Source organism: Scaptodrosophila lebanonensis, unplaced genomic scaffold (assembly GCF_003285725.1).
Source record: "Scaptodrosophila lebanonensis strain 11010-0011.00,11010-0021.00 unplaced genomic scaffold, SlebRS2 tig00000150-arrow-arrow-pilon, whole genome shotgun sequence".
NCBI lineage: Eukaryota > Metazoa > Arthropoda > Insecta > Diptera > Drosophilidae > Scaptodrosophila > Scaptodrosophila lebanonensis.
This window is the reverse complement of record NW_022060592.1, coordinates 1,001,362-1,028,098: the sequence shown is the minus strand read 5'-3', so window position 1 is coordinate 1,028,098 and position 26,737 is coordinate 1,001,362. Positions and strand designations below refer to the sequence as shown.

Genomic DNA, 26,737 nt, shown 5'->3' with positions numbered 1-26,737 from the left:
TAAATTAAGGCGACATTCAACAAATTTTTGCAACAAGTTTTTGTTTCTTTGTCTGTATTCATACTCGTATTCGTACTCGTATATATACATGTGTATTTATGCTTAGCTGCTGCCTCCTTGTTTGTGAGACAGACTCTGCAAAGTGTGAGTGAGTAGGTGGGTGGATGAAAGAAAGAAAGAGTTTTATTTTTGACCTCGTTTGTCCAAGGATGGTTATACTCAACGTGGATGGCTAGCGATTAGTGCTTAGTTCATTGCGATTCGTGAAATCTTTAAAAACATTCCCAAGTATAGTTCCCTCAATTCTTTATATGTAGATGGAAATAGTTAGCGAGTAGTTGATGGGAAATGGGAATGGGAAGAGACAATGAAATTAGTTAGTCTCCATGGTGGGTGAATGAACAATGTGACAAATCACATGAAAAGAAGTAATATCACTTAAGGAGTAACTATTGTTGAGTACAGTACTCACTCAGCACAAGTTAAATAAATACGAGAAAAAACTAGAATTAATATTCTGCCCATTTAGATGCATCATTTTATCGGGAAAACAATAGTTAGAGTCGATCAATGCCCCCCAACGCTCGTCAGAGATTGTTAGCGAATCTTACGGGTATTTGTCTTCTCCTCTTACCGGTAGTTTAAAGGAGGCGTCCGTGCAACAAACAACTTTTCAATTCTTTCGAATATGAAAAGTGCACTTCATTGTGCGCATTATGGAGGACAGCGCAGACATCCTTCCTTCCCTTCCTAAACACAGAGGCTTTGCAGTGTCAGAGGGCGAGCAGACAATGAAAAGAAGTACTCGCCAAAAAGTTGCAAATTTCCCGCCGCCCTCTCTCTCCTTCTTATCCCTTGTCAGTTGCTTTCAACCGTTAAAGTTTTTTCGCTGCTTCCTTTCATCCTGCTGTCCGTTATCCACGTGCTGGCAGCAGGAGCGTGAAACGTTGATCCGGGCCATCATCTGAGGCAGTTGCCGCCAGAACTTTGCGCACCGCCTCTTGGCTTTGGCTGAAAACTTTTCCTTTACCCTCACCCTCCTTTGGCCCACAAATGCGTCATTTTGGCTTCTCGCTGCACTTAATGGTCGCCTTGCTGTTAGGACGAAAGTGGAGTTGAGAGTTTCGTTAACTTCGGGATTTGCGCAAACTACTTTTCGATGGCAGCGCGAGACATTTGAGACAACTACTGTTTATGCAGGCGATTCGAGCGGGATGCCAGTCAGTGCGTCGCACTCACAGTTGGTTTTTTTCTTTACCTCCTGTTGGTGGCGGTAAGACGTGCGGATCAAGAGATAATTTGGGAAATGCGTGACGATTTTCAAAACCAAGCCTAACTAGAGTACACACAATTCCAGCGAAACTGTCAGATGACCACACAATCGTCAGTCGCAGCCACCGCCCAGCACCCACCACCCACCGCTCCTCTTCCTACTGGCCAGCTGCTGGCCAAAGCGACAGTTGCTGTCAAAATTGAGGAATCAACCGAACGGCACCACAGACGAGAACAGCACAAAAAATGACACAGGAACTCCTGGGATTTTCCATGTGCACCGGCAGTGGCGGAAAAAGTTTAATAAAGTGAGCCAAATGCGAAAAGGAAATTTGGGCTTTATTTTTGTTTTGTTGTTTGTATTTTTTGTTCATCCGTTTCTATGCATGATGTTCTTGTATTTCGCCTGCTCTGCACTGGCCACCGCAGAAACCCAGAATGGAATGATTGCAACAGTTCGCCAAAGGTCCTCGGGGTATGGTCCCACAACAACAACCAGCGAAACAAACAAGGGCAGTTTCTCACTCCACTTGTGCGTGAGTGTGAATACCCATCCAGATGCTGGAGCTGCTGCTTCTGGCATTCATTTTGTTCAATCGCAGCACTGGTGTGGAATAAGTTCCTTTTTATTTTGGGATTTGGCGGACCTTTTGACAAATTACGAATATTATTCATGTTGCAATAATGTGGGGAAGTTCTCTCGTGTTCTCTGCCTTCGATGCCGGAAAACCCCTTAGTTCATCTGCGCTCCGGCAGGGTCGAAACGTTATGCCTAGCCTCCGCGCAGATTCGAAATATTCCTTATTTTCTCGTTCTATAATTGGTTTTAGTATATCTTGAAACAATTAAAAGCAACGTTCGTAGGAACACCAATTTCCCTCGGCTTTTAGTAAGTTCGGCTGTGATTTTTTGGACGGAGTTGTTTTTTTATACATTTTATTGAATATTTGGGCTGCCTAGGCAAGTTACATCCAGACATCCAGAAGAATTGGACCTGAGAAGCTATCGGTGGCAATATTGCTTTCCAACCATCGATAGTTGTTCGCTTCAAGTTATGGCAGACAAACACGGACAAACAAATCCAGGAAACGCCTGTTTTTAATAAATGTGGTACAATGTGAAGAACAACGGCATACAAACCAAATTGTTTTTGAGAATGTTGCCTTCCCTGATGGTGTTGGATGTCCAAATGCAAAATAACAAAGCAAATATTTCTTGTGAAGGATGAAATCTCTGATGAAACCCATGCAGGAATAATGTTCTTTGTCGTAAAACACTTTATTTTTGTTGATTGGTGGTGACTATACCCTTTGTATTAAAGTATTACTCATATTGCAATAGACTGGGGTTAAGAGACTTCGTTCCTTCTTTATATTCAGTTAAATATACATACAAATGCCAGTTTTAAAGTTTTTTGTATGTTGGGGTAAATACACTGATTGTGTGTTGCCACAAAAAAAAATTCTTTTAAAGATGGGAACGCAACAGGTGCACTGTCAAAACGTGGCTTTTAAGAATACTTCAGAGTGCATATTATTATTATTCTATTAAAGTAAGATGAGTCGAAAAAATCACGAACACCTATAAATAATTCAAGTCGACTTTGAGTCCAGTTCCAACGCGTTTTTGCTGCAATTGTCGGCCCAGTTCCTGAAACGATGATATTCTTACGCTGTACATATATACCTCTGGGCAGGCTCCACTAGCAGAATAGCTCCAAAAGTAAGATGTGAGAAGTTTTTCGAACCACTAGTCCCAACGATGATCAACGATTCTCAAGAGTTAAAACAGTTATATTTTGTGAAGCAAATCGTTGATCAAAATCAACATAAAATTTTATAGAAAGGATAATTCATTGTTAATGGAACATCAAAGTTTGGGGCTTCAAGTACATTTTTTAACATTTGTTTTTAATTTTTTTTTTAAATATAGCATAAAATACTATATTTAAAAAAATGTATGTGCAGTACAAGCTGAAATATTGGACGAAATTTAAGCAGCATTCTTTGAACCTATTCAGTTGAGCTGCAGTGTAGTATCTGAACAGTTGTTTTTCCAATAGCAATTATGTGTTCTTGTACCTTTTCCGGTAAGTACCTGTATTCCCATCATAAGAATGCAAAAGATGCACTATACGAGTAAGTGCGACAAGAACCGACTCGGTTTTTGTCGTATCCATTGACAGCGCCAACTCTTACGCATTGTTGGCCGATCTACGCCACATGTTGCAATGGACTATGGCTGCCGCCTGCCATGATGGAACAGTCGGTATGCGCCCCAGCCAACAGGCAGGCAGGCAGCACGCAGAAGGCAGAAGGCAGAAGGCAGGCAGCAAACACGCTTTCATTAGGGAGAATTTGGTTGGTTGCCTAGAGGTATACGACGTGTACCCGCTGGCTTGCCCGCTGGCTTCTCGTTCGTCTCGCATATCGTGCTTTAGTCAGCTGTCAAATATTTTGACATGGGTAGCCAGTCAGGCCGCCAGTCATCCAGCAAGAGCGGACGAGCGTCTGAATATCTGAACTCGAATACCAAAATGAGGAAAAAGAAGCTGATTCCACGCCATTGGAGAAGTACAGAAATAGTCATCGCAACATGCATAGTTGGCCGCTGTTTTTGTTTAAACGAAAACTAAATAAAGTTATAGCGCCCAGCACATGTGCAAGTATTGGGAATGTCAATGCATCCATAAGATAGACTGTCCCCTTGTCCGCCGCTCTATCTTCTTCTACTTTCTTCATTCCACGCTGCCAGTTTTTGTGGGTTCTTAACCCTCTTAAGTGCTTAACAATTCCCAAATTAAAAATCCAAGCAGCGTCTCCTGAGATTATACCCAGCCAGGGACAACAACAGCACCACCAAGAGCAACAAATGGAATTAAAAATGTTTATAAATGAACCGGTGGTCAGTTGTAATTTTTAATTGCTGCTATCGCTGTTGTTTCTTCTACAGCGGGTCCATTCCGTTTAATTAAAATCTGAACTATAACTCGTTTTTGCGATTGCGGTCGACAATGGAGCGTCAAAAGTAAGTGGTTCAGCTTTGCTAAAAGGATGAGATGGTAGAAGATATTCACGGCCCCCTTCTCTTCAAGCCACCAATGCAGGTTAAGCATTAAGGTCTAAGCCCAAACGGCAAAGCCACGTTAAACAACACACACACGATAACGAATTATGCAAGCATGCCCCAACAACTGAGATAGAATTGCAGAGCACTGAGTAAATCCCCTCGATTTCATTTGCACTTACTCCCCCTCACCCAAAGCCCCTTCGCTGGGCGTGAGCACTGAGCCCAAGGTTCGCGGCCCCCATCAGCTCCAATGCTATTTATATAGCACATCATCGTGTGCTGACTTGACACTTTCGCACCGACTGCCATCACAACAATGACAGAAGCAACACCGGCAACTGCGAGGCAGAAGCTCAGTCGCAAATGCCACACACGAACATTCTGCAAAATTGATTAACTTACTTTTGCATTTATTGCGCTGGCGCACGGATTTCAGTAATTTCCGCAATTAAAAATCATTTACTCATATTTACTGTTTGCCAAATGTATTTTCCTCTATTCTGCGCCATAACGGCACATGACATGCAACTCTAAAAAACCGACGCCCTAACCTAGAATCTGGGGTAAGGTTTGGGTTTCCCTTTTGCACCTCACTTGTTGTTGGCTTTAGTCTCTAAAATGCAGTTTTAACAGTCGTAACTGAAGACTGAAAGGCATATTGTATTTGGAATGAAAGTTTAAGTCAGACAAAAGATCGCAGATGAACTATACTTACGAATAAATGTTAGCACGCCGAAGCCAACCCACAAAGTTTATTCGCCTGTCTGTTCAGCCGTCGGGTCCTCGATAGCAGCTATGGCTGCTGAATATAAATAATCCTTCTATACTGATCAGGTCTAGAGCGTCTTTATAATATGGTAAGCATTGGAGAATCCCAAACGCGAATTGGCGAAGCTGCGGCCTGTGGTGGAATTGGGGACACTGGCATCTTCTACAAGTATCCTAAGTTGTATCCATCGAATATTAAATGCTTCGAAAGGTCTGGTCCTGATTTCTTTGGATTATACTGCCTATATAGTTTCTAAATGCGTGTTGGTAGGAAACATTGTGATAGTTCACTTCAGACCATGGGCTTGGAAGTAAAATTTCACTATTTTTGGAGAACATGCAATAGCATGTTTTGCTTTCATCAGACTATTAAAATAAGTAGTGGAGGCATAGAAAGTGAGTTAGGCTGAGGGTTTTGAAGATCGCAGTGCTGTATTATGTGCAGTATTCCCATTAATGCTAAAAAACACAAACTTCGCTCCAAATTGGTTTTGCTCTTACATAATAATAATTATTTTCCTGCATCAACGAATTTCATAAAATGTTGGGGCAATTATTTTAATGATTTCCCTTAAACGCCGGACGGCAACTCGCACTCGTACTCGCGACCACTGGTAGCTAAACACACCTCTAAGCACACACACATGCAAGTGGAAAAATGAAATAAAATCCATTATGGGGCAAGAAGAGTAATTTGAGTAAAATGGTTGAAATGGTGGCCTAATCGCAATTTAATTACAATACGCTTTCATATCAAAACGCATTAATGCCAGCCAGGCAGCCAGTCAGTCAGCCAACCCAACGAGCCACTCCGACTGTTGGCCACCGCAAAGCTCACCAGGGTCAGCGTCGGAGCAAGCCGCATTTGAAGTCCAACGTCCAGCGTTGGGTTTGTAGTACTATGCTATGTTTCTCTTGTTGCTGTTGGGGGCTTCTGAAGGGGCTGGGGGCAATGAGAGCTGCACCACAGTCGTCTCCCCTGCGCCGCCTTTGGCTCTAGCGATATTAATTATTTCACCTTTATTGTTCGAGTATTTCTGTTGCTGCTGTTCTCGATGCCGAACGCTCAGCTCGTCAGGCTACTCCACCAATATCCAATGCAAAGCGCTGCTTTAAAGCACCCTTAATGCGTTTATAATAATTTTTGAGCGCAAAATGGTTCGTGTGAGTGAGCGAGTACTGGGCCTTGTTCACTACTGGTCCGACAAAGTGGGCGCCACGATCAGTCCAACTTATCAAAAGTCAAAGAAGCACGAAAATGGAACTAACAACTGCCACTTCTCAGTGATGGCCGCATAAAATGTGCCGAGCCATCATTAAAAACCAATTTTGGCCACCGAAAGGTGCTTCCCGACCACCGTAGACCTCCCCTTCGCCATCTAACCCACTCTCATGGCCATCGAATGGAGCGGCATGAAGGTGTTTCTATCAAATAAAAATAATCACAATAATTGGCTATGTGCGTTCGCATACAGAAGTATAGAGTAGTGCGAAGATCTACCACCGACTTACACGGTGTACACATAGATCTTGAGCTGGAGAGGAACTTGGGTAATCACTCAAATTCCTTTCACCATTTTCAACAATGCATACATAAGTATTTTTCTATTTACATCGCTACTACGCATCAACGAGTCGAATACTCCCAATTCATCGCTGTTCATGTGAATGAATGTGGAAATGAATCACCTGATCAATGAGCAAAGTTCGATGGCTAATTCGCCCCTGACAACTATTCGGTCCATGCCGTAGTATTTTAGAAGAGAAACCATCTGGTATAGTCCACCCGGGGGTCAAATATGGACCAACCAAAATCTTATTAATTTATAATGGTTTATTGTAACTGAATTAAATTGAAAATATATCAGAGATGACACGGAAAGCGCATTACTTATGAAAATGTTTTGGATGTTTCGTCATTCATTCATTACGAATTGGGAGTTCAACTAAATGCTTATAACTGTCAGATTGGTGGGATTCAAATACAGTTCTCGATACACTTATAGGCAACCGCGGCTTTGAATCTGATGCATGATTTGGTGAAAGTCACCCCACTTCTATGCCACATGCTCAGCGTAGTTAATTCCAATGCCCCTCTTTCTCCATTCTTCAGCCATAGCCCCTCGAGTGGCAGTTGTTCCATTAGGCTGAAAAAAAGCCGGGAACACATACCGAGAAAAACTTGCGCTTTTTGCCACAAATCTCTCAAGTTTTTGCTGCGGCGACTCGTCTAACTGATGATGATTAAATGCGACCGCCTTGGGTTATAGACATGGCATCAGTCGTGTCATTTAAAAGAAGGTAAATGCGTCGGCCACCGCTGAAGAGGCCAAGTGCGGACCGCTCTGCGCCGCGCTTCCCCCCGCCTCGGCCCTTCTTCTGCCTCTACTGGCTCTTTACGATTCGGATTCGCGCACATTAATGGCCGCCTCCGCCATCGCCTCCGTTGCCGCCGCCGCCGTCATAAAGTAAAAAAAGCTTATGATGTAATGACCCCGAGCGAAGCAGAAAAAACTGGTCGATTGAGATGGCCGGCCGCTTGAGTGAGTTGAGCAAGACAAATGTTGAAGATGTTATTAAAAAATAGTTAGGTTACGCATCCGCTCCTCCCTCGCCGCATTATTGCTCGCGAGCGCTATTTATAAAGCCTCAGGCTTCCCGGAGTCTAGTTTTTAGCTGATTGCCGTATAGCGTGGCCGTGGCAACCACAGCGCCGACGTGGCCATTTTTAGACGTATGCTTCAGTCCAGGGTTGTTCAAGGCTGCGTCAAACAGTAGCCACCGACTAGGCTATTGTTTCGAGTGGGACCCAGTATCATGTGACATTTCTGCTCTAGAGGCATTTTCAATTGAAGGGCTCTATATGGTGTACACGTATGGTGTGTGGTGTGTGCTGGATGGGGGAAGGAGGGGATGAGGGAATGAGGGAATGAGGGAAAGAGGGAGAGAGGTGGAGGAAGGAAGAAAGAGAATGCCAGCTAATGCCATTGACAATAATATTACAGCGAATTATATTTGACATATTTTCCGACATTTTTATGTTTGGCTGTTTGTTTTTTCTGCTGTCATTACCAAAATTGTAATTATCGTGAGTGTCATTAGAGCTTGCTGAACTCATTTTAGCCAGTAATTATACTGAATTATTTTACAGTTATCATTTTGGAGGGGAGACGTGGGGCCGGGTTAATGCCTACAAAGCGCGACAAGTGTGATGAGCTATGTAGTACTGGATTCATCCAGTCTTTCAAAATATACGAACCCCGCGTCCCAAGTCGGGTCTGTTGTACATAATTAGTTACCTTTCATGCCCATGAAAAGCCCAGCTTTAATCCAACCGCTCACACTGTTCCTTGACCGTCTAAGGTCGAGAGCATGTTGAGATCTTGACAAGTACAAATTTCCGAATTCGGTAAGGTCGTCTTTTAATCAGCGACTTCAACATGAGCGGCGCAGCATGCGCTTTGCTCATGCGGCGTCCCTCTCTGTTTCTTGGCTTCGACTCGACCTCCAGACAGAGCTGCAGTTGCAGTTCCAGTTGCCCAGCCACTGTGATGAGGTTGGATTGGGACCGAGCTGGTTGAGACAATGCCAGTCGCCATGATAACCGCATTTTGTACCGGCTCGGACCCCTATATTATAAGTATTGTTGTCGGCTTTGTAGTTTCGTTGGTGTTGTAATATTTTGTATCTTATGTTATTGTTGTTTTTGTTTCTGTTGTCATTGCCATTGTTGTTGCAGTAGTATTTTGTACGCTTGGGCGTTGTCCATGATTTGATTTTAATTAGAAAATCTTCTCCTCTGCTTGCAACCAACAGAGCGCAAACGAGGACGCCAGACCTATACACGCTACCAAACGCTGGAGCTGGAGAAGGAGTTCCATTTTAACCGCTACTTGACGCGCCGGCGACGCATCGAGATTGCGCACGCCCTGTGCCTCACGGAGCGCCAGATCAAAATCTGGTTCCAGAACCGCCGCATGAAGTGGAAGAAGGAGAACAAGACGAAGGGCGAGCCGGGATCGGGAGGCGAGGGCGACGAGATCACGCCACCCAACAGTCCGCAGTAAGGCGCCGGGAACGCGCGAAAGTCAAAAACTACACGGCATACAATTATACTATTTGAAAACAATTAGCAAGCGGCAGAATTGAAATTAATTTCAACTAAATACCACATTACGGTGGAGCTGAAGCTCCGAAGTATACAACCTATACAAACTATGCAAAAAACTACACTTAGTAAATTGTTATTATTTCAACCTATTATTTAATTTTTACAAAAATGCAAATGGAAAACGAGCGTAATAAGTTAAAATATTAAAAATAAAGAATAAAGCGTAAAACTCAACAAAACCAACTCATGTGACCTCAGATTTAAATAAGTTATATTTAATAATGTGTAACTCATAATTCGAATATATACTAAAGGGTAGCTGAAGGCAGAACAATTAAATATATGTATACAAATATGTACGTCTATATGTATATGTATAGTATGTCTGGAGCTAAATGTTAACCTACTACATCAAATAGAATGTTAGCTCTATGCGGCGTCATAGGTGTAAAGCATAATTTAATGTATTACTAATTTACATGCTCGTTAATATATACATACCTATGAAAACGAATATAAAGCATAAACCTAATTTAACGTTTGTAGCAGTCCTAGCTCGAAATTGAATATAAACCAACATTGTGAAATCGAAGGATAGCTAATCCATGCATAGACACCAAATGGTAAGCTGCATGTCTTGTGTTTGGATGTAAAAAGCAAGGAAATGGGAAAAATATAAATACATACATAAATACAACAAATAAGATATATGTATGTATATGATGAAATAATGTTTTAAAGTCATTTGAAAGACACAGACAGCAAACCGAAATATATTTGTATGATGTACTATTTAAATTAAGTAAATGTCAAAATTAGACAAACAAATACCAAAAGAAAGAAAGAAAGAAGGAAAGGAGAAGTGGAGGACGTTGCTTCAAGTAATAATGTATTACTTATACAATAAATAAAACAATAACAAGCATTGTAAGTAAAGAAATAAAAACATTTATTGAGTTCTAAGAGAAATGTAAGCAAAGATAAATATACTTGTAATAATCGTTTCGGTGAGCCGAAGCTTGAATATCTTTTCCAATGATGCTGGAGAACATCAACTGTATCTATATATATCTCTCTCTCTCTCTCTTCCTCCCCCCTCCCCCTCCCTCCGCCCCTCACCCACCAGTCGCTATTTCATTCTCCAAAACCCAACACCCTTTCATATGAGTTCAAAGTAACGTGTTTCTATATTTTGATTCCTGTACAACATTGGAAAATGTATTCAAACGACCTCTAATTTCTATTCGTAAATTTATGTTCTTGTGCAATGTTTAGATGTCAAGCCGCTCGAAACCATTAAGTTGAACAAACACGAAGTTTCAAAACTTGAACTTTGTCGTAAAGGAAAAAATGTATACTGACTAAAATTATTTGGCAAACTACACAAATAGTTTTATATTGTTAAACGAAAGCTGTTTTAACTAAAAACAATGCGAGCAAATTAATCTATGTATGTAAAGTAGCGAAATAGAGCAAATACTATATTTCTATGCCTCTACACCCAAACGAACTGATGTCGGACTGTCTTCGGACGCTGTTTGGTATCGCAAAAGTGGCGCCACCCTCAATACATAACTTGCAGCTGAAATCAAGTTATACCTTCTTCGTACACTCACATTAATACTCATGAATGAAATGAATGAAATGATATGTAGAAATCCATATACCAAAGTTTTAAAGGAAATTAAAATCATCGTACTATGTTAATATGTAGATATAATTAAGGCGCATTCTATGACGCATACATCCATATCCATATCCTTATGGAATGGTAGGGATCTATTCGTTGTAATCGCGCTGCCCCTTAAATCCGAGCACACACACATACGTAAACATACTACATACATATAGTGTATATTTGCGAGAGCAGCACGATTGGATATGATTGGAGGATGAAAACAAAAACAAAAACTAAAGCAACAAACAACAAAAAATACGTAAGCTCGACAGAGACAAATTGTGATTGCAAGAGTAAAGAAACAGAGAATGCTAAAAATGCGTCAACTCGCTGACTATCGAGTGTTGAAACAATTGATAGAAAGCGGAGATCAAAATTTAAATGAATTCAATCCAGATACGTAACTTTCGGCCTCATTCTGTAAGAAACTAAGCGTTTAAAATTGAAATACAAAATCGAATATCTAGAAAATCGCGCACACTTCAATTCGAGTGCGTCGATAGCATCGTGAACATGACGCAAATCTATACACACCTAAGCCTAGAGAATTAGATGCGAGGATATCCCATTGAGAAGCAGGCATTCAAATGCATGCACTCCCTCATTTCCCTGCGAAATGATTTGATTTGCTTATTAATTTGTTGTAAATAATACCTACATTTTAGTATAAAAGAGAGAGCGAGAATTAAGGAAGCAGTCGAGAAAGCATAAACATAATTGAAATTACAAATGAGATTTTGTTTTTATTTGTAATATTTATAATAAAATCAGTATCTAAAAATTTAGAATATCTGTGTATTTGTGTTTCAATTCATCTCTTTTTGTAACTCCGATTTGAACGACTGTCTCCAGATGGAATTATTGATCAGCAATTGCTATTGGAGCGCACATATGGATATGGATATGGATATGGTAAGTTTGAGCTTTCATTATAACTGAATAAATCTGTTTAAAAATGTTGTTTGTTTTAACAGGTTAGGTTCGTCAGGTTACTACTATCTAATGCACCCCAAATATAGCGCAGACACCTTTCAGAGGTGAGTAAGAACTGGCATGGCCTTTTCAAGCGTTCATTCAACTAATGTTTGTTTGCTCGTCAATTTTTGCAGGTTTGTCTACTAGTTATCCACTTTGGAAACGATCTCAATAATCTGACATCATAATAAGTCATTAATCACGTGGTATTAACAAAAAGGAAAACATGTTAACGCTGACCAACAGATGCCAGCAATTGAGCATTGCTTCTGCAACACCTTCCTCATCCGCAGCTGCGCCCGCTTCACGACTCCCCATGCCCATGCCTTACACGGACAGTCACATGGATCCGCGTACTCGCGATCGCGGTTGGCAGGCGCTAACAAATTGAATTCGCATTGTCTGCGTTATTGCGGTCCATTTGTAATCCATGCACTGAATGCGCTCACGTTTATGTCACAAACTCGAATTAATATTGTGGAAGGTTTTCCAGGAATGGGTCAGCGATAATTTGTTTAAAATCATTCTCAGCCAATGTTATGTCTCTCTAGCCATTTACTACATATACGACTCGTTCTTCGATATTTTCGGCCGTGCTAGCCAACTCTATCTTATTGCATGATGATGATCATGATGAGCACGGCGATTCTGGAGCTAACGATGGACATCCCGGTCTCCGCATCGGTGCTCATCGAGACGAGGTGGCACAAGTGCTGACCGTGCCCCCGTACTGATGTTCCGCATCCATTGCAACCATGCAGTATGTATTTTCGCATGTAGCCCGACGTGTTCACTTGTGTAAACATGTTTGTATGATGCTCGTTTTCATAAATTTAGTCAGCGCCTCGAAATAGTTTTTGATCAGCTGCCAACGAATAATGCCTATCCGGCTAGTCAACCAGCCAACTGCTCCACCGCTCGCCTACCCGACCGCCCTCCGGACACCAACAGCCATCGACATCGACATCGCCATCAACACCAATATCGGCGGCAGCGCGAGTGCCAGTACCAGTATCAGTACCAGTACTTTTTCTTCCCCACCTCCACAAGGAGGTTCAGCCCGGTCGGTGCAGCAAGATTTTCTGCAAGAGCGCGTCACGATTGTAGTCCGTATTTGGGTTTCGGTCTGATGGAATTAATTAAAAACGCTCTTGTTTGGCCAAATGAAGCACCTCAAATAAAACTTTAATTGAATATCTTACCAGGCTGGCGTACGTTTTTGGGTGTGATGATGAGTTTTATGGCTTATTACTCAGAATCTTAGATTATTGCTTGTCTATTGGCTGGCATCTGGCAGACAGAGAGGCCATTGCTCGATTGTATAATACTTGTAGGCTTATACGTACGTTTCTTAACCAATGGATCAATTGTATAAGTATGTTCCACAACTTTTCTATATATCTACTTATAAGTAAGTAAATCTTAAAAACAAAAAATGCGGGAAATACACTCGTATTATTTGAATGCAACTTTGAACAGAGGAATAAATGTACAGTTTGATAAATCTATTTATTAATAATATTTTTAAAATTCAAATGAATTAACAACTAAAATACTGTACAACATAAGCTTACGCTCAATATTGTTAAAATAAAGCTTTACACCAAAAAGCAAATCAAAGATATCAAAAATAATCAATGTGTAATTGGCAAAAAGGCTTTGCTTTCTGTTGACGGTTAGTCAGAGAAGCGAAGAAGAAGAAGAAAATCCAGATACAAATATATACCAAACTATCTCACTGTAAAACGTCACAAGTACGTTAGCGGTCTCGGATCTGAAAGCATTCCAGGAACCCCTCTCCCTTGCCGAGTGGGGAGCGAACTATAAAATGTATTAAAAAGTTAAAAGCTAAACAATTCTTTTTTTCAAGATATGTTTCCCCATCATATTTTTTACATAATGTCATTACAGCATTTACTTCATGACGAGCGCGACTTCCACAATTACATACATACATAAGTACATACTTATAGTGACAGGCACTGAGGCACGAATATCGATAATTGATCTGAAATTAAGATACTACGAGAAGTGAAATAAATCATTAATTACGAACTGAAATTTGTGTACAGTGAAGAAAGATGTCAGAAATCCACTTGAGCTAATCATGAGGCCTAGACAAGTGCGCGCCCACATTGGGCGAGCTGGCTGACTGACTAGCTAGCCGGCTAACACCATCCATCAATCGATCGATTCATCAAGGCAAGTAGTTTGCTCTGAGACCTGCTTGTCGTTCGATGGTGAGCGCAGAAGCCGAGGAGGAAGATAATAAATGATAAATTTAAAATGGCCGATACATTAATCTTTCGAAAACTATAATGATATGGCGAAAATAAAACTCTAATTAAGTTGTACCAGAAGCCCTCGCATCTAAGCAAAGGAGCACACTGCTGCATGGTAACATATGCATTTAAATGGAATTAATTTGAATTAAAATTAAATTGAGAAAATCTAGCTACGAGTATGTAACGCACAAAAAGTTGAAGGACAATTGCTGGCAACTGCTTGCTCTTCAAGCAGGCTAGATGTTATAAACGCATTCTTGATGGAAATCACCCAAATGAGCCTCTAATAGAATATTAACTCCCTAAAACCGAATCGGGCAACGGTGAGTTAGGACCGCAACTCCACTCGACCCTGCAGCCTTCAATGGCAGCCAAAGCAACCAACAACAACAACAACATAAACAAAAACAACAGCAGGTATAACTGAATAAAAGGAAAGCGCTGAGAACCAGTTCTGATACACGGCTTCAAAGTCTTATTATACCTTTCGAACAAACATGGATGGTCGCAAATGAGAGGGCGACCGAAATCCGGTTTCAGTCCGGTGCATTGGTATTGGTAAGCTTCGAAACCCACACATAGACAATGCTCGAAATTCGAAGAGATCTAAGAGCACCAACACAAGTGCACTCATCACCAATACCAATGCACCATAAAAGCGGGCTATAAGTTTCGAAATTTCTTTCTGGTAGGCTTCGAACAGACCCCGGTCGGCAGCTCGGCCGCAAGAAACAGCTACGCAGATCGCATGCGCATCTCGAGATGTGCGAACGTATGGGAAGCGGCGGTGACGGTGGCGCTTGCAGTGATGACTGAGGCCTCCCGCAATATTCTATGGTTGCACTGCACACTCTCGTGTTGCCAACACAATCCACTGGCTTACTCTTTCGCACCCGCATGCGCGTGCACTTGATGCTGGCTCCGCCCACTATATTCGAGATACCCGAATGATTTTCAATATGGCCACTACACTGGGCGCATGTTGTTGTTGCGCCGCTCGCTAACCGCGCTGCCAGATGTGTAGGAAAACGGCAGAGGCCACCATTTGCAGCCGCTGCGGCACCCTACATGCCGGCGGCTCAAGCCGCAAGTTAACTGTTCAAGTGTGAAAACCGATATTTTTTGTGTCCGAAGCAAGCTACTAAATGCCCTTTGTGTTTATACCATTTCGGAGGTTAAAAAAAAACCTAAAACACAGAAAATGTAACTTAAAATATTTTTAAAATTGTTGTGTCAACTTCGCTAACTAAACAGTAATCGTAATTTGTATTAAGAAACATAAATATACTTATGTACATTAACGTATATAAAATTTCGTTTTTGTTATATGGAACAATACGCTTTGTTTTCTATTATATAATGTATGTATGAATAAATTATGTATTTTAACTATATATTAACGTTTATATAAAATTTCGTATTTGTTATTTGGAACAATACGCTTTACAAAATTTCGTATTTGTTATTTGGAACAATACGCTTTGTTTTCTGTTATTCAATGTATGTATGATTAAATTATATATCTTAACTACATTTTAACCAAGTGTTATTTTATTTAGTTTTTGAGCTTTGTCTTTGCCGCTTCGTTCTAAGATTTGAATAGCGGAGCTCATTGGTGTAGCAAAAGTTTAGTGATTATTCACAAAATTAAAAAAGTGTAAGTAAGATTGTTCAGAAAAATTAAGGGTTTTCAAAATATTGACCAAGGAGATTTATGACGATCTCTAATATAAAAAAAATAATATAGGAGCAATGTTTGTAGCTCTCTGCTGGCTATAGTTATCGCCAACTCGTTTCAGTCGTCTAAACTGTGAATATTGAAATCATACGTCCATAGTACTTTACTTTGTATTCAAAAGTTGGGCTGCCACCTATTTTTTTAATATAACAGACGAATATGTAGTATCCAACAGCTAATTAAAGTAATGACATTTTGATTTAATGAGTTTTACTAAAATAAAAGCACCGAAATTGTCGTTATATTTGGAAAATCGCTATTGAAATGGTGATTGGATTTGGTGATCCATTGGAACATTTAGGTATGTACATATTCGCATCATTTGTACAACAGCTAAATATATGATAAAGTGTTCTGTTATGGTCGGTCTCGACGGCTTATAACCATATTGCAATGTTTTGTCGCAAACGTTTTACAACTGTGAGAATTAGTGATTGAAACAGACATACGGACAGACAGACATGCCGTTTCGTCTCGTCATGCTTATCATATTTACGAGTATATATATCCTTTTCATTTGAGTGAATGATTAAATACATATTACCCTCAAATGTGTATGCAAGAGTATATTGTTTTTGTTACATAGGTTTGTAAAGCCCAGAAGAAAGAAAGTTAGAACTGTCTATTCTCTCCTATTCTACTCCTCCGACAGTTATTTAGTTAAGGTACCGCAATGAAGCTTTACGCCGAGGTTCCTTTTTGTCATAGTACAATCAAAATCATTTGAGAATAGTTTTGGTATAAAAATATTGTTGTTCCTGAAATTAATTAAATTAAAAAAATTAAAAAGATAATAAGAATGTTGTTTTTAGACCTGAAAGAATGAATGATAGTATCCCAATATAAATATTTCTAATGAGAGAATTGAGGAATAAAGATCCTTTGGTTTATCAATGACGAGTTGAATACCTAAATTAAATCACATTTATTCGCAATTTTGCTCAAGCATCAGTATGTTCATAGTGCACTCGCAATTTAATTGCTGGCAAACAAATTAGGGGTGAGTAGGGTAATTAAAATTGTCCTAATTATTAGTTTTTAATTGGATGGTAGACAGCCAATATTCCGTTCCATGTCTATTATAACGCATATTTCATTGAAAAACATATTCCACTTACTTCGCTGTGACCAATAGGTCATATAAAGTCTCCATTTGTATTATGTTATTAAAGGTCATACACGTAACTGCCCAGGGATGTTACTTCTGTGCAAAGTACCTTGAGAACAAGACCTTACAAATTAAAGCCATAAGCTACAAAAAAAAAAAAAAAAAAAAAATGCTCTCCTTGCTGTTATGATAAAAATCATCTTACTATGGTGCCCTTGGATATAATTTATGCCAACAATTCTTAGAATGGCGCCTGGTCACTAGTTGTGAAGAATGTGAAAAAAACTACCGCCATATTGTGCTCTGATTGCGACCAATTGTTTAAATATCTTCATATGCTATTAAAATTAAGTAATTTGATGACAGACGAAGAAATGTTGTCACAACATTCAAGTAATTACCAGTAATGTCTGCAGAACACTTCGACTGCTCAGCATCGCTAATGATCGAATCATTTCAGATAATGTGCCCAAGCAGCAGCACTACCGACAACAGCCGGAGAAGAAACACAGAACAACACAACAAGACAAAAGTCAAACTGAAAATTAAGCTGCAGATGTAAGTAAATCAAATAAAATCACGTGTCATTTGTTTCGGCTCATCGGGAGATAAGATTTCAGGAGCATCAACTGCAATGTCATTAGCGTTGCCATAACTTGCGGCAGGTCAGTTAGCCTCGTTCCGCACATGGCCATAAGAGTGGGATCTCGTCAAAAGGCATCAGTGCAAAAATGAACTTCGTGTGCCATTAATCAACGCTTTACTACATTTAATATGCGGTTAAAAGTGCTAATGATGTTGGTCTGTAATCGCTTAGAGCCGCCCGCCGGCAGCCATCGCAAGTCCACACGCCCACACATTGGTGTTGGGGGGTGAGGGAACAGGCAGAGCAGCCGAGGGATCAGTACAGTGGTTTAATGAGAAACCACTTAACACTTTTAGAGCTTTTTATGTTTTGCTGTCATTAGAATGATTTTTGCCACTAACTACGATACTCGACCACCATTTCCTTCCGAGAGTCGTCAGCTGCGCCGTCGTCACTGACGTTGTCGTCATTATACAGCCATGTTCATGTTCGCAATATTGCACTCTCTACCGGCCGGGCCGAATCGTCCCGCCTACGACGAAGCCGCCCGCATTTGGCACGAGCTCGTCGACTCAGACATCGACATCAGGGACGGCGTCGCAGGAGAGCACGGCGTGTATTTCAAAACAAATCGGCAACAATTTCATTAAATGAGTATCATATTAAATTTAATGATGCAGCAGTATTTCAGTTTTCGTTCCGTTTTTTGTGCTTACCGAGTTTTTGTTCTAGCTCACGAGAAGCTGCAGAGCGAGGAGCGGCCACAACAACCAACCCAAGGCAACAGTAGCTGGAAGGAAATCTTCATTTCAACAGGGCCGTGGACGAGCAGTATGCAATGAAACTAAAGTGTGATGCACACTTGTCAGTTTGGAATTTCTATTTCAAAAGTTATCCATATTCCACTTGGCTCTCAACTCTCTCAACTTGCTTTTCCAGCAAACGGCAGCTTGGGGCCGACTTGACTTGAGTGTCGTGACTGTGTAGCGATTGATAAAGCGATGAGACACGAACTGAAGCAGCGCCAAAAGACTGATTGGCAGTCGAGGGATTATGGATTGTAATAGATTGTACTATATGTACAAGTTGAACCTCATCAAAGTTTATCATGAGAAAGAATAGGGTCCTGGATTCGCCACTTTTAAGAGAATCATTAAAAATGCGACAAGCCCATTTACCAGTAGCTCATAATTGGCAAACGAACATTATTCTATGTATTAGGCAGTGCAGCGAAGACAAATTAAAAATCGACTGACATTTTGACACGTCTGATCTTTGAATAACTGTGGGTACACATTTGGTTTTATCTATCTATTCTATTATATTATCTATTCATACAACGATAATTGCATTGAAGAATTTACTTGAATGAGCTTGGAATATGAGTTTCGGATACTGACAGCCCATTAACATCCAAGTAATTTGGTTCTTGTTGCAAATGTCCAACTAATAACAGAGTGTGACGAGTTTATGTATATGGCGGAAGATATATTACTATAAGGATTGTGATAATTTAGACAAGTTGTGAAACTGAAAGGGTCACAACTGTTATAATGTCCAGAAAAGCCAAGTCCGTGTAATTTTTAACTGTGAAATTAATGAATTCACACTTTCTTAAAATTTTGCAATATATTACTTTCTACAATCGGCATCCATGAAAATGCCGCAATTTTCAGATAATGGTATTTCAAATTTGGTCCTCAAGCCGAAAAAATACAAATTTATACAATTAAAGATTTGGCCACCAAAATATTTATTTGAAAGACTGTGTTTGGGATAATGATTCCAAGAACAAAGTCCTAGATGCTTGTCTTTTATTAAAGGTATTCACATACTCCATACATACACATACATATATACCAACTTAACTGGTTATAACAGGACTAATGTTTGCTTGGATTTTTTTAAACCCATTGAAAATGATCCGGACTGGTAAAATAAAAACCCAACTTTTATTATTTTATGTATCTTTTGCGCATGCCAAGCGCTTGATCCAATATTTAATACACTTGTAATAAGCCTTGTCCGGAAGCATTTCCATAGGTTAGTACCTGAATGGTTTGAGGTGGCAGACCCCCAAGTATATATATTCTTAATCAGCGTGAAAAAAACGAGTCGATCCATATATGTGTACACTGTGAAAGTTTGTTTTATTTTTTTGATGCATCATTCCACTCCCGCCTTTAGAAGTTTTCCTAACTCTCCTAGATCTCGGAGGCTATAAGTGCTACCATTTTGATCCCAAATACCGCACCGTATTCAGTCACAGATAATACGATATGTTTAAAAAACATTTAAATTTATAAAGATATGAGTAATATCTGATGGTGCAAAACAAGTTTAAAATGCTTTCTAATGAAAGATCAGGGGTATATAGGTCCAAGAATGAAAACACCAGTAATGGGCCTAGCACATAACGCTAATATTACAGCTAATTATACCCTGTCGATATAGCCATGTCCGTCTGTCTGTCTGTCTGTATGAACGCAAGGATCTCAGAAAGTATAAGAGCTAGAATAACCAAACTTGGTATCCAGATTCTCCTACGTCCAAGAAAGGGCAAATCGCGGTTTTCTATACCTCCCGTTATTCTTGGAATTTTAAAGTAAATTTTGGTAGTAACATCCAGTTAGTGAGTATATATCCGTATCCCAACTTTTATTATGATAGGTTGATTAGAAAGAAAGTTTTATGTACAAGTACACAAACGCGCATAGACAGGATTCTGATGTCAATGTATGTATGCATGAATGGAATATTTTATATTTAATTTAATTAAGTTAATTCCATTTTTTTGCGGGGTGGTAAAGGGTATTTAAGAGTTGAGCCTGCTCAACTTTAGCATTCCTTTCTTGTTTTAATTGTGGTTTTAGAGTCCGATTTAGTTATTTCAGAAATTTGGTTAATTTATATCTGAAAAGTTTTTAGCTGATAGCTTTCAAGCTGGAAACAAGTGGTAATTGAAACCGGAATGTTGGCAGAAGTGCATCGCGATTTGGATTTGCCAATCGTTATACTCGTACGTGCAACAAACTAAGAGAGTAAAAAGTTGGTACTGATTTGAATAAGCAAAAGTGTTTTTGCTGTTAAGAGTGAATTTGGCACCTAATGTTGCTATCCTAGGTATGTACATAGTATATTGCGGCTTTATAGATACTGAAGTTTAATACCTCGTTCAACATCATATCCTAATGTACGAGTACCAATAACATGGAGTCAGCCAATCTCTCACTCGTATCATACCGCCATATGGCACATGTTCCATCGTAAAGGTCGCAATTCGAAGCTCACTTAGTTCCTGAAAAAAAAAACTCGTTATATAGTGTGCGATATGGCATGATGTGTGAACATTTAATATGACATATATCTTTCAGCTACTCATTGAGGAATTGGACAATCGTCATATGCTAAAACGTTGTACCCCATAAAAACGGAACACAAATTTTGCAGATATGTTTGATATTGCAGCGCATTGAATAAAGTCACTAAAAAAAGACATTTTCATTTAAATATTTTAAAAATCTTATCAAAAATGACTGAGTTAACAGAAATGTTCAATGTTTTTATTTTCACATAATAATATCAAACTTAAGAAAAACACCAAAGTATCAAAGTATTGATTTTAAAAAGCAAAAATTAATATGAATGCAAATATTATTAGTAAAACAAGAAAGGAATGCTAAAGTCGAGCAGGCTCAACTCTTAAATACCCTGTACCACCCCACAAAAAAGTAATTAAATTAATTAATTAATTTAATTTAATTAATTTAATTAATTAACTAAATATTAACTAATTAAATATAAAATATTCCATGCATGCATACATACATTTACATTTACATCAGAATCGTACCTTATGCGTGTTTGTGTACTTGTACATATGTATGTATGTGTGCATTGGGATTGGTTATATGGCTATAACTTTCTTTCCGATCATTCTATCATAATGAAACTTGGTATACGGATATATAATTACTAACCTAATGTGACTACCAAATTTTAGTTTTAGTAGCCAAAATTCCAAGAATTACGGGAGTTATAGAAAATCGTTAATAGGGGGGGGAGTGGGGGGTGGATCAGAAAAAATGAACAAACTCGTCCTTTCTCGGTCTCAGGAGAATCTGTATACCAAGTTTGGTTATTCTAGCTCTTATACTTTCGGAGATCCTTGCGTTCATACAGACAGACGGACAGACAGACGGACAGACGGACATGGCTATATCGACTCGGCTTGTCATGCTGATCAAGAATATGTATACTTTGTGGGGTCTACCAAGCCTCCTTCTGTGTGTTCCATGTGCACTCGCACAAAACTAATATAGCCTTGTACCCTTTGGGTACAGGGTATAATTAAAACCGGTTATTCCGAATATTCTTTAACTGTCATAGTTTCTTTTTGATAACTGCTTCGTCTCTATCGACGCATTGCGTCTGCTCCCTTTCATACCTTGAAAAAAATTCTATTCAATTGAGGAACATCCGACAGAAAATTAAGCAAATCAAAACATCAAGCTTATCTCTCCACCTTTTGCACGACAAAAAGTTAATTTTTATTTTTTTTTGCAAGTGGATTAAATCTTGGCTGCGCCCATGTCTCAGACTCTAATTTTCGGGGGCGAATTGGCGCAGCGTTTCTTAAAGTCTGTTGAGTATTGAAAATTGAGGATAAAATACTCTGTGGAGTGACACAAAAGAATCCAAACTACTTTCTGTTAATTATGCATATATATGTATTATATATATATAAAGTACCGCCTGGCCTTTATTTATATATTTTTCAACATTCCCGATTAGATCGTTGTATCTCGACATATGAGTCATGAATATACACTTATATACTTTTCTATATTACAAAAAATAAAAAACTTCTATCCTTCAGACACTGCCTAAGTTGGCGAGCATGAGCCCTGTATACTAAATACTTATATTTTCTTTACCTTCTTAACAGTACTTGGTGCGACAATTGTAGTAGTTTGTTTAATTTCTAGAAACAGTGAAGATTGTGAAGAGAATCCCAGAAGAGAGGTACAACTTGAACAGACTAGGACAGAGCGCTAAAGCTCAGTCAAGTCCATTACGAGCGCCAGGCATCGATTGATGGCTGCACAACAATGGCAGGGGAAATTAACCAATTTATCTTTGTTTTCTGCACAGCAAACAACGAAAATAAAAGGCGCAAGAAAAAGTTAGTAATAAAAACACAAAGAGTGAAGTCGTGGCGCGTAGAAGGTAGGCGAAGTGAACCGACAAATGGACGACATCGGGGACTGTGGGGGGAAATACAAAAGGATGGCGACAATGACGACCACGACAAGCAAAGGCGAAAAAGCAACCAAAACACTGCTCCACAGGCATAGAGTACAATAACGCCGCACTGAAAGGATTCCACCATTACATTTATAAACCGAGAATGGGGCAGAAAGCGAGGAGCAGAGACCGTAGTATGGAGAGGGGGAAGCGGGAAACGGGAAGCTCGTCGCAAGCGTTTGACACATTTCTGCTTTTAAGGAGGATTGCATTTGTTACGCGTGCGATGTTCTGTTTCGGTTCAGCGGCAATCGATCAAGAGTGAACATTTTGGGAACTCGCCCTTTGTTTCTTAGAGCGAAGGTTCTTCAGTATTTGTATGTATGAGTATGTAGTATTTGAAAGCTAAAGGGGTCGGAATTTAGTCACTTTGAGTGAGTGCAGTCATACATTATAACGGTGGTGGCGCCCTTTTGTATGCATCTGTATGCGAGCGTACTCTACTACTACTATGTACGTGTATGTGTTTTGTATACGAGTATGGTATATGTCTGCATATATGCGACATTACCTGCATTTAAATAAAAGAGCCCGAGGGCCGAACTCTGACGATGTCCTTTAGGTCGGCACACTTCCACTTCCCAGGACCACCGCCTCATTTCTGCTCTGCAATGGTGCATGAAATTTGCGGCCCTCAAACGCACTTTCACTTTTCTCAAGTGTTCCGGCTTCAGGTAAAAGCTATTGTAGCTGCTGCCGTTGCTGCTGCCGTTGCTGCTGTTCCATTGAGTCGCTGCAGCTATTAGGCAAATGTTATTAGGTCGTCGTGCCGCACACCCATTCTTCATTCGACTGCAGATGTGCTGACAGGCAGTTGCTACCTCCGCTTCTGCTACTGTCGCCATTATGCAGCCTGAATATTACGTGTCGGTCCTCATAAGAAAGCATATCCTTTTCGAGTCGCATCGCCAGTCGCTGTTATGCCTCTGCATTTTTGATGTAATGTACACACTGAGCACATCCTGCAAATTCACATATTCACTTGCATATGTGTGTGTGCATACACATACATACAGGCATACATGTAATATACATCTATACGCGTGTACTTGTGCACTTGCAATATGTTGCAAGCAACATTCGCATCAGGCAACAACTAAGGAAATTAAAACTCATAAATCTTGGTCGGGTATAAGTTTGTGTCTTTGGACTCTGTTTCTCCCTCACATTTTCTGAAACAATTCCATCTACTCTATACCGTGGCTGCAGTGTGGCCGACACCGATAGAAATGAAAAATGCTACTACCATAAGAAACGAGTATAAATATTATATGAAACAGTGATCAACGTATTATTATTCTGGAAGAGGACAGCAAGGAAAACACGAGCTCAAAAGTTGTCTTCGTCTGCGCCAATGTATAAGGGTATAGCCCTTCACTGTGTGTTAAAACAAACACTTCATTCGACCATGGTCATGAACAGGAGTTCTATATCCGTTTTTATACCCTATACGCTATATTTAATATACAGATGGAGGCGTGGCAGACCCCCCAAAGTATATATGTACATATATCATTGATCAGTATGACAGTATGAATCGATTTAGCCATGTCCGTATGCCTGTCTGTCCAGATTTTTCTAAGCCCGAGAATGGAAAGTTTTTTTCCCCGCTATTAGTGATTTTGTATTTGGCATATCAGTTAATGATTAGTGTCCGTATGTGATGTATCATTATGATGGGTCAGTTATGAAGAACGTTATAGCCATAAAACTATTCTGAGCTCAAGCTCTGCCCGAAGCTGTTGTCGCCGCTTTGACTTAATTCTAATCTGCACACATATACGCACACAAACTGTACATACACACTTATGTATGTATGAATTAAATAGTTTGCATTGAATGTAATTAATTTATTTAAACTATTAAATATTTATTTACTTAATTAAATTTGTATATAGTTAGTTTTTAAAATACGTTTATTTTAATTTGTTCCCCTTTTTGTGGGAGTGGGGATACGCTGTTATTTAATTATATCCTTCCTATGCCAGCTAAATGATGTGGTAACCTGATGTTGTACTATGTATATGGTGTATGTTTTATTATACCCTGTATCCAAAGGGTAAAAGGGTATAGTAGTTTTGTGCGAGTGTACATGGAACACACAGAAGGAGGCGTGGCAGACCCCACCAAGTATATATATTCTTGATCAGGATGACAGAAGGATCTCAGAAAGTATAAGAGCTAGAATAACCAAACTTGGTATCCAGATTCTCCTGGGCCCGAGATAGGTCGAGTTTGATCATTTTTTCTGATGCATCCCCCCACTCCCCCTCTATTCACGATTTACTACAACTCCCGTATGTCCCGTTGGCAGCCACACTCATTTACTTATTATATATCCGTATAACAAGTTTCATCATGATAGCTCATTTATGAAGAAAGTTATAGCCATAAATAAAATCGCTGCCCATGCTCTGTCTGCAGCTCTGCCCGTAGCTGTTGTTGTTTCTGCTTTGGTTCAACTTTGTGCTGCATACATACATGCATATAAACACGCAGAGACACGATTCTGATCTAAATTTATTATATGCATGTGCTGAATATTTTATATTTAATTTAATTAATTATTAATTATTTAAATTAATTCGCTTAGACGCAATTGCTTTGTAAATGTGCAATTATACACCCTTTACGTGAGTTCGAATACCGAGAGAGGTAAAATCGATCAAATTTTTTTTTTAATTCTCTTAATTTTTTTAATTTTGATAATTATTATAAACATATGTACAGAGTATTTCAAAGTCGGGACACCCGACTTTAGCTTTTTTACTTGATATCATGATAAGTAAAATCTGAAGTTTAAAGGACATAAAGAGAACGCTGCCTTGGGATAATCTTTATTTTATTAAAACACTGTAAAATGGAAGCGTAGATTGCTTTAACAGTCTTGTAAACCCAACCCCTCAGCCAAATTGATGGTGGGTCGTTATATTAAAAGCCACTCGACCTTTATCGCTTTGGATTACAAAGCAGATTACAAGCAGAAGCATCTTCGACCCCGAAAGTATTCGCGTATATACTTGTACATAGTTTCGATCATCATGACGAGACAAATCGATCGATACATGGACATTGACCAAACTTGATAGACCCTCTTGTTTCCTGAGCAACACAAGCTTATTTTGAATTTCATGCCACAATCCTCAGCCAAGTGTAACATTCCAACAATGAATTGAAAATGTAACTCGAAACAAGGAAACACAACCAAAGTGAGTTTCCTATTGAGAGTGTGAAACGTGATTTTTTTCTGCTCCGCAGCTAATTTGATTTTGTGACGGTTTTATCGCCGATGAATTCATAATTTTTTTGAAGCCTTTAAAATTATTTTCCTCCTCCCACATTGATCTTGACGTGTAACACTGGTCCAGCTTTAAGGAATTTGTTATTTAATATTATTTGGGGCTTTCCTTCGTTAGGAAGAGTGTGTGTGTGTTTGCTTTTATATTTTTGTGGTAGAGGAAGCTGAGCTTAAAGATGTGTTGCGTCCAACTTTAGGTTAGTTCAAGGTTATAGCCGCTAGGATTGGCTATTTGAGATGGTCTTGCCCAGCACTCATTGAATGAGAAATCATTTTGTTAAGTTGCACAAGTTGAATGAGCATCTCCCAAGTGGATTCGATTCAGATGTAAGATTAGTAAGCAAATAACAATTAAATTCAATTTTTAAATGTATCGCCAACGGATCCATTAATGTTGGACCAACTGCGTCTGGCTCTTCCAACAACACCTCATACCTTCACATACGCTATCTTCCCCAATTGTTGTCCTCACCTCCTTCGTAATTAAAGCAATATCCCCTCCGAGGCTGACACCATAGCAGAAACTGCAATTGCAGTTTCTG

At 39.5% G+C, this 26,737-nt stretch overlaps 1 protein-coding gene across 3 annotated transcripts in view; it reads left to right on the top strand.

Annotated features, from left to right (window-relative positions):
* Positions 1 to 9,464, top strand: part of LOC115629444 (homeotic protein antennapedia) — a 139,120-nt gene extending 129,656 nt beyond the window's left edge. For all 3 annotated transcript variants that reach the window (XM_030525898.1, XM_030525899.1, XM_030525897.1), the window contains one exon: positions 8,926 to 9,464. In XM_030525898.1, coding sequence (XP_030381758.1) covers positions 8,926 to 9,176 — 251 coding nt within the window. In that variant the 3' untranslated portion in view covers positions 9,177 to 9,464. The remainder of the gene's footprint in view (positions 1 to 8,925) is intronic.
* Positions 9,465 to 26,737: the final 17,273 nt, after the last annotated feature.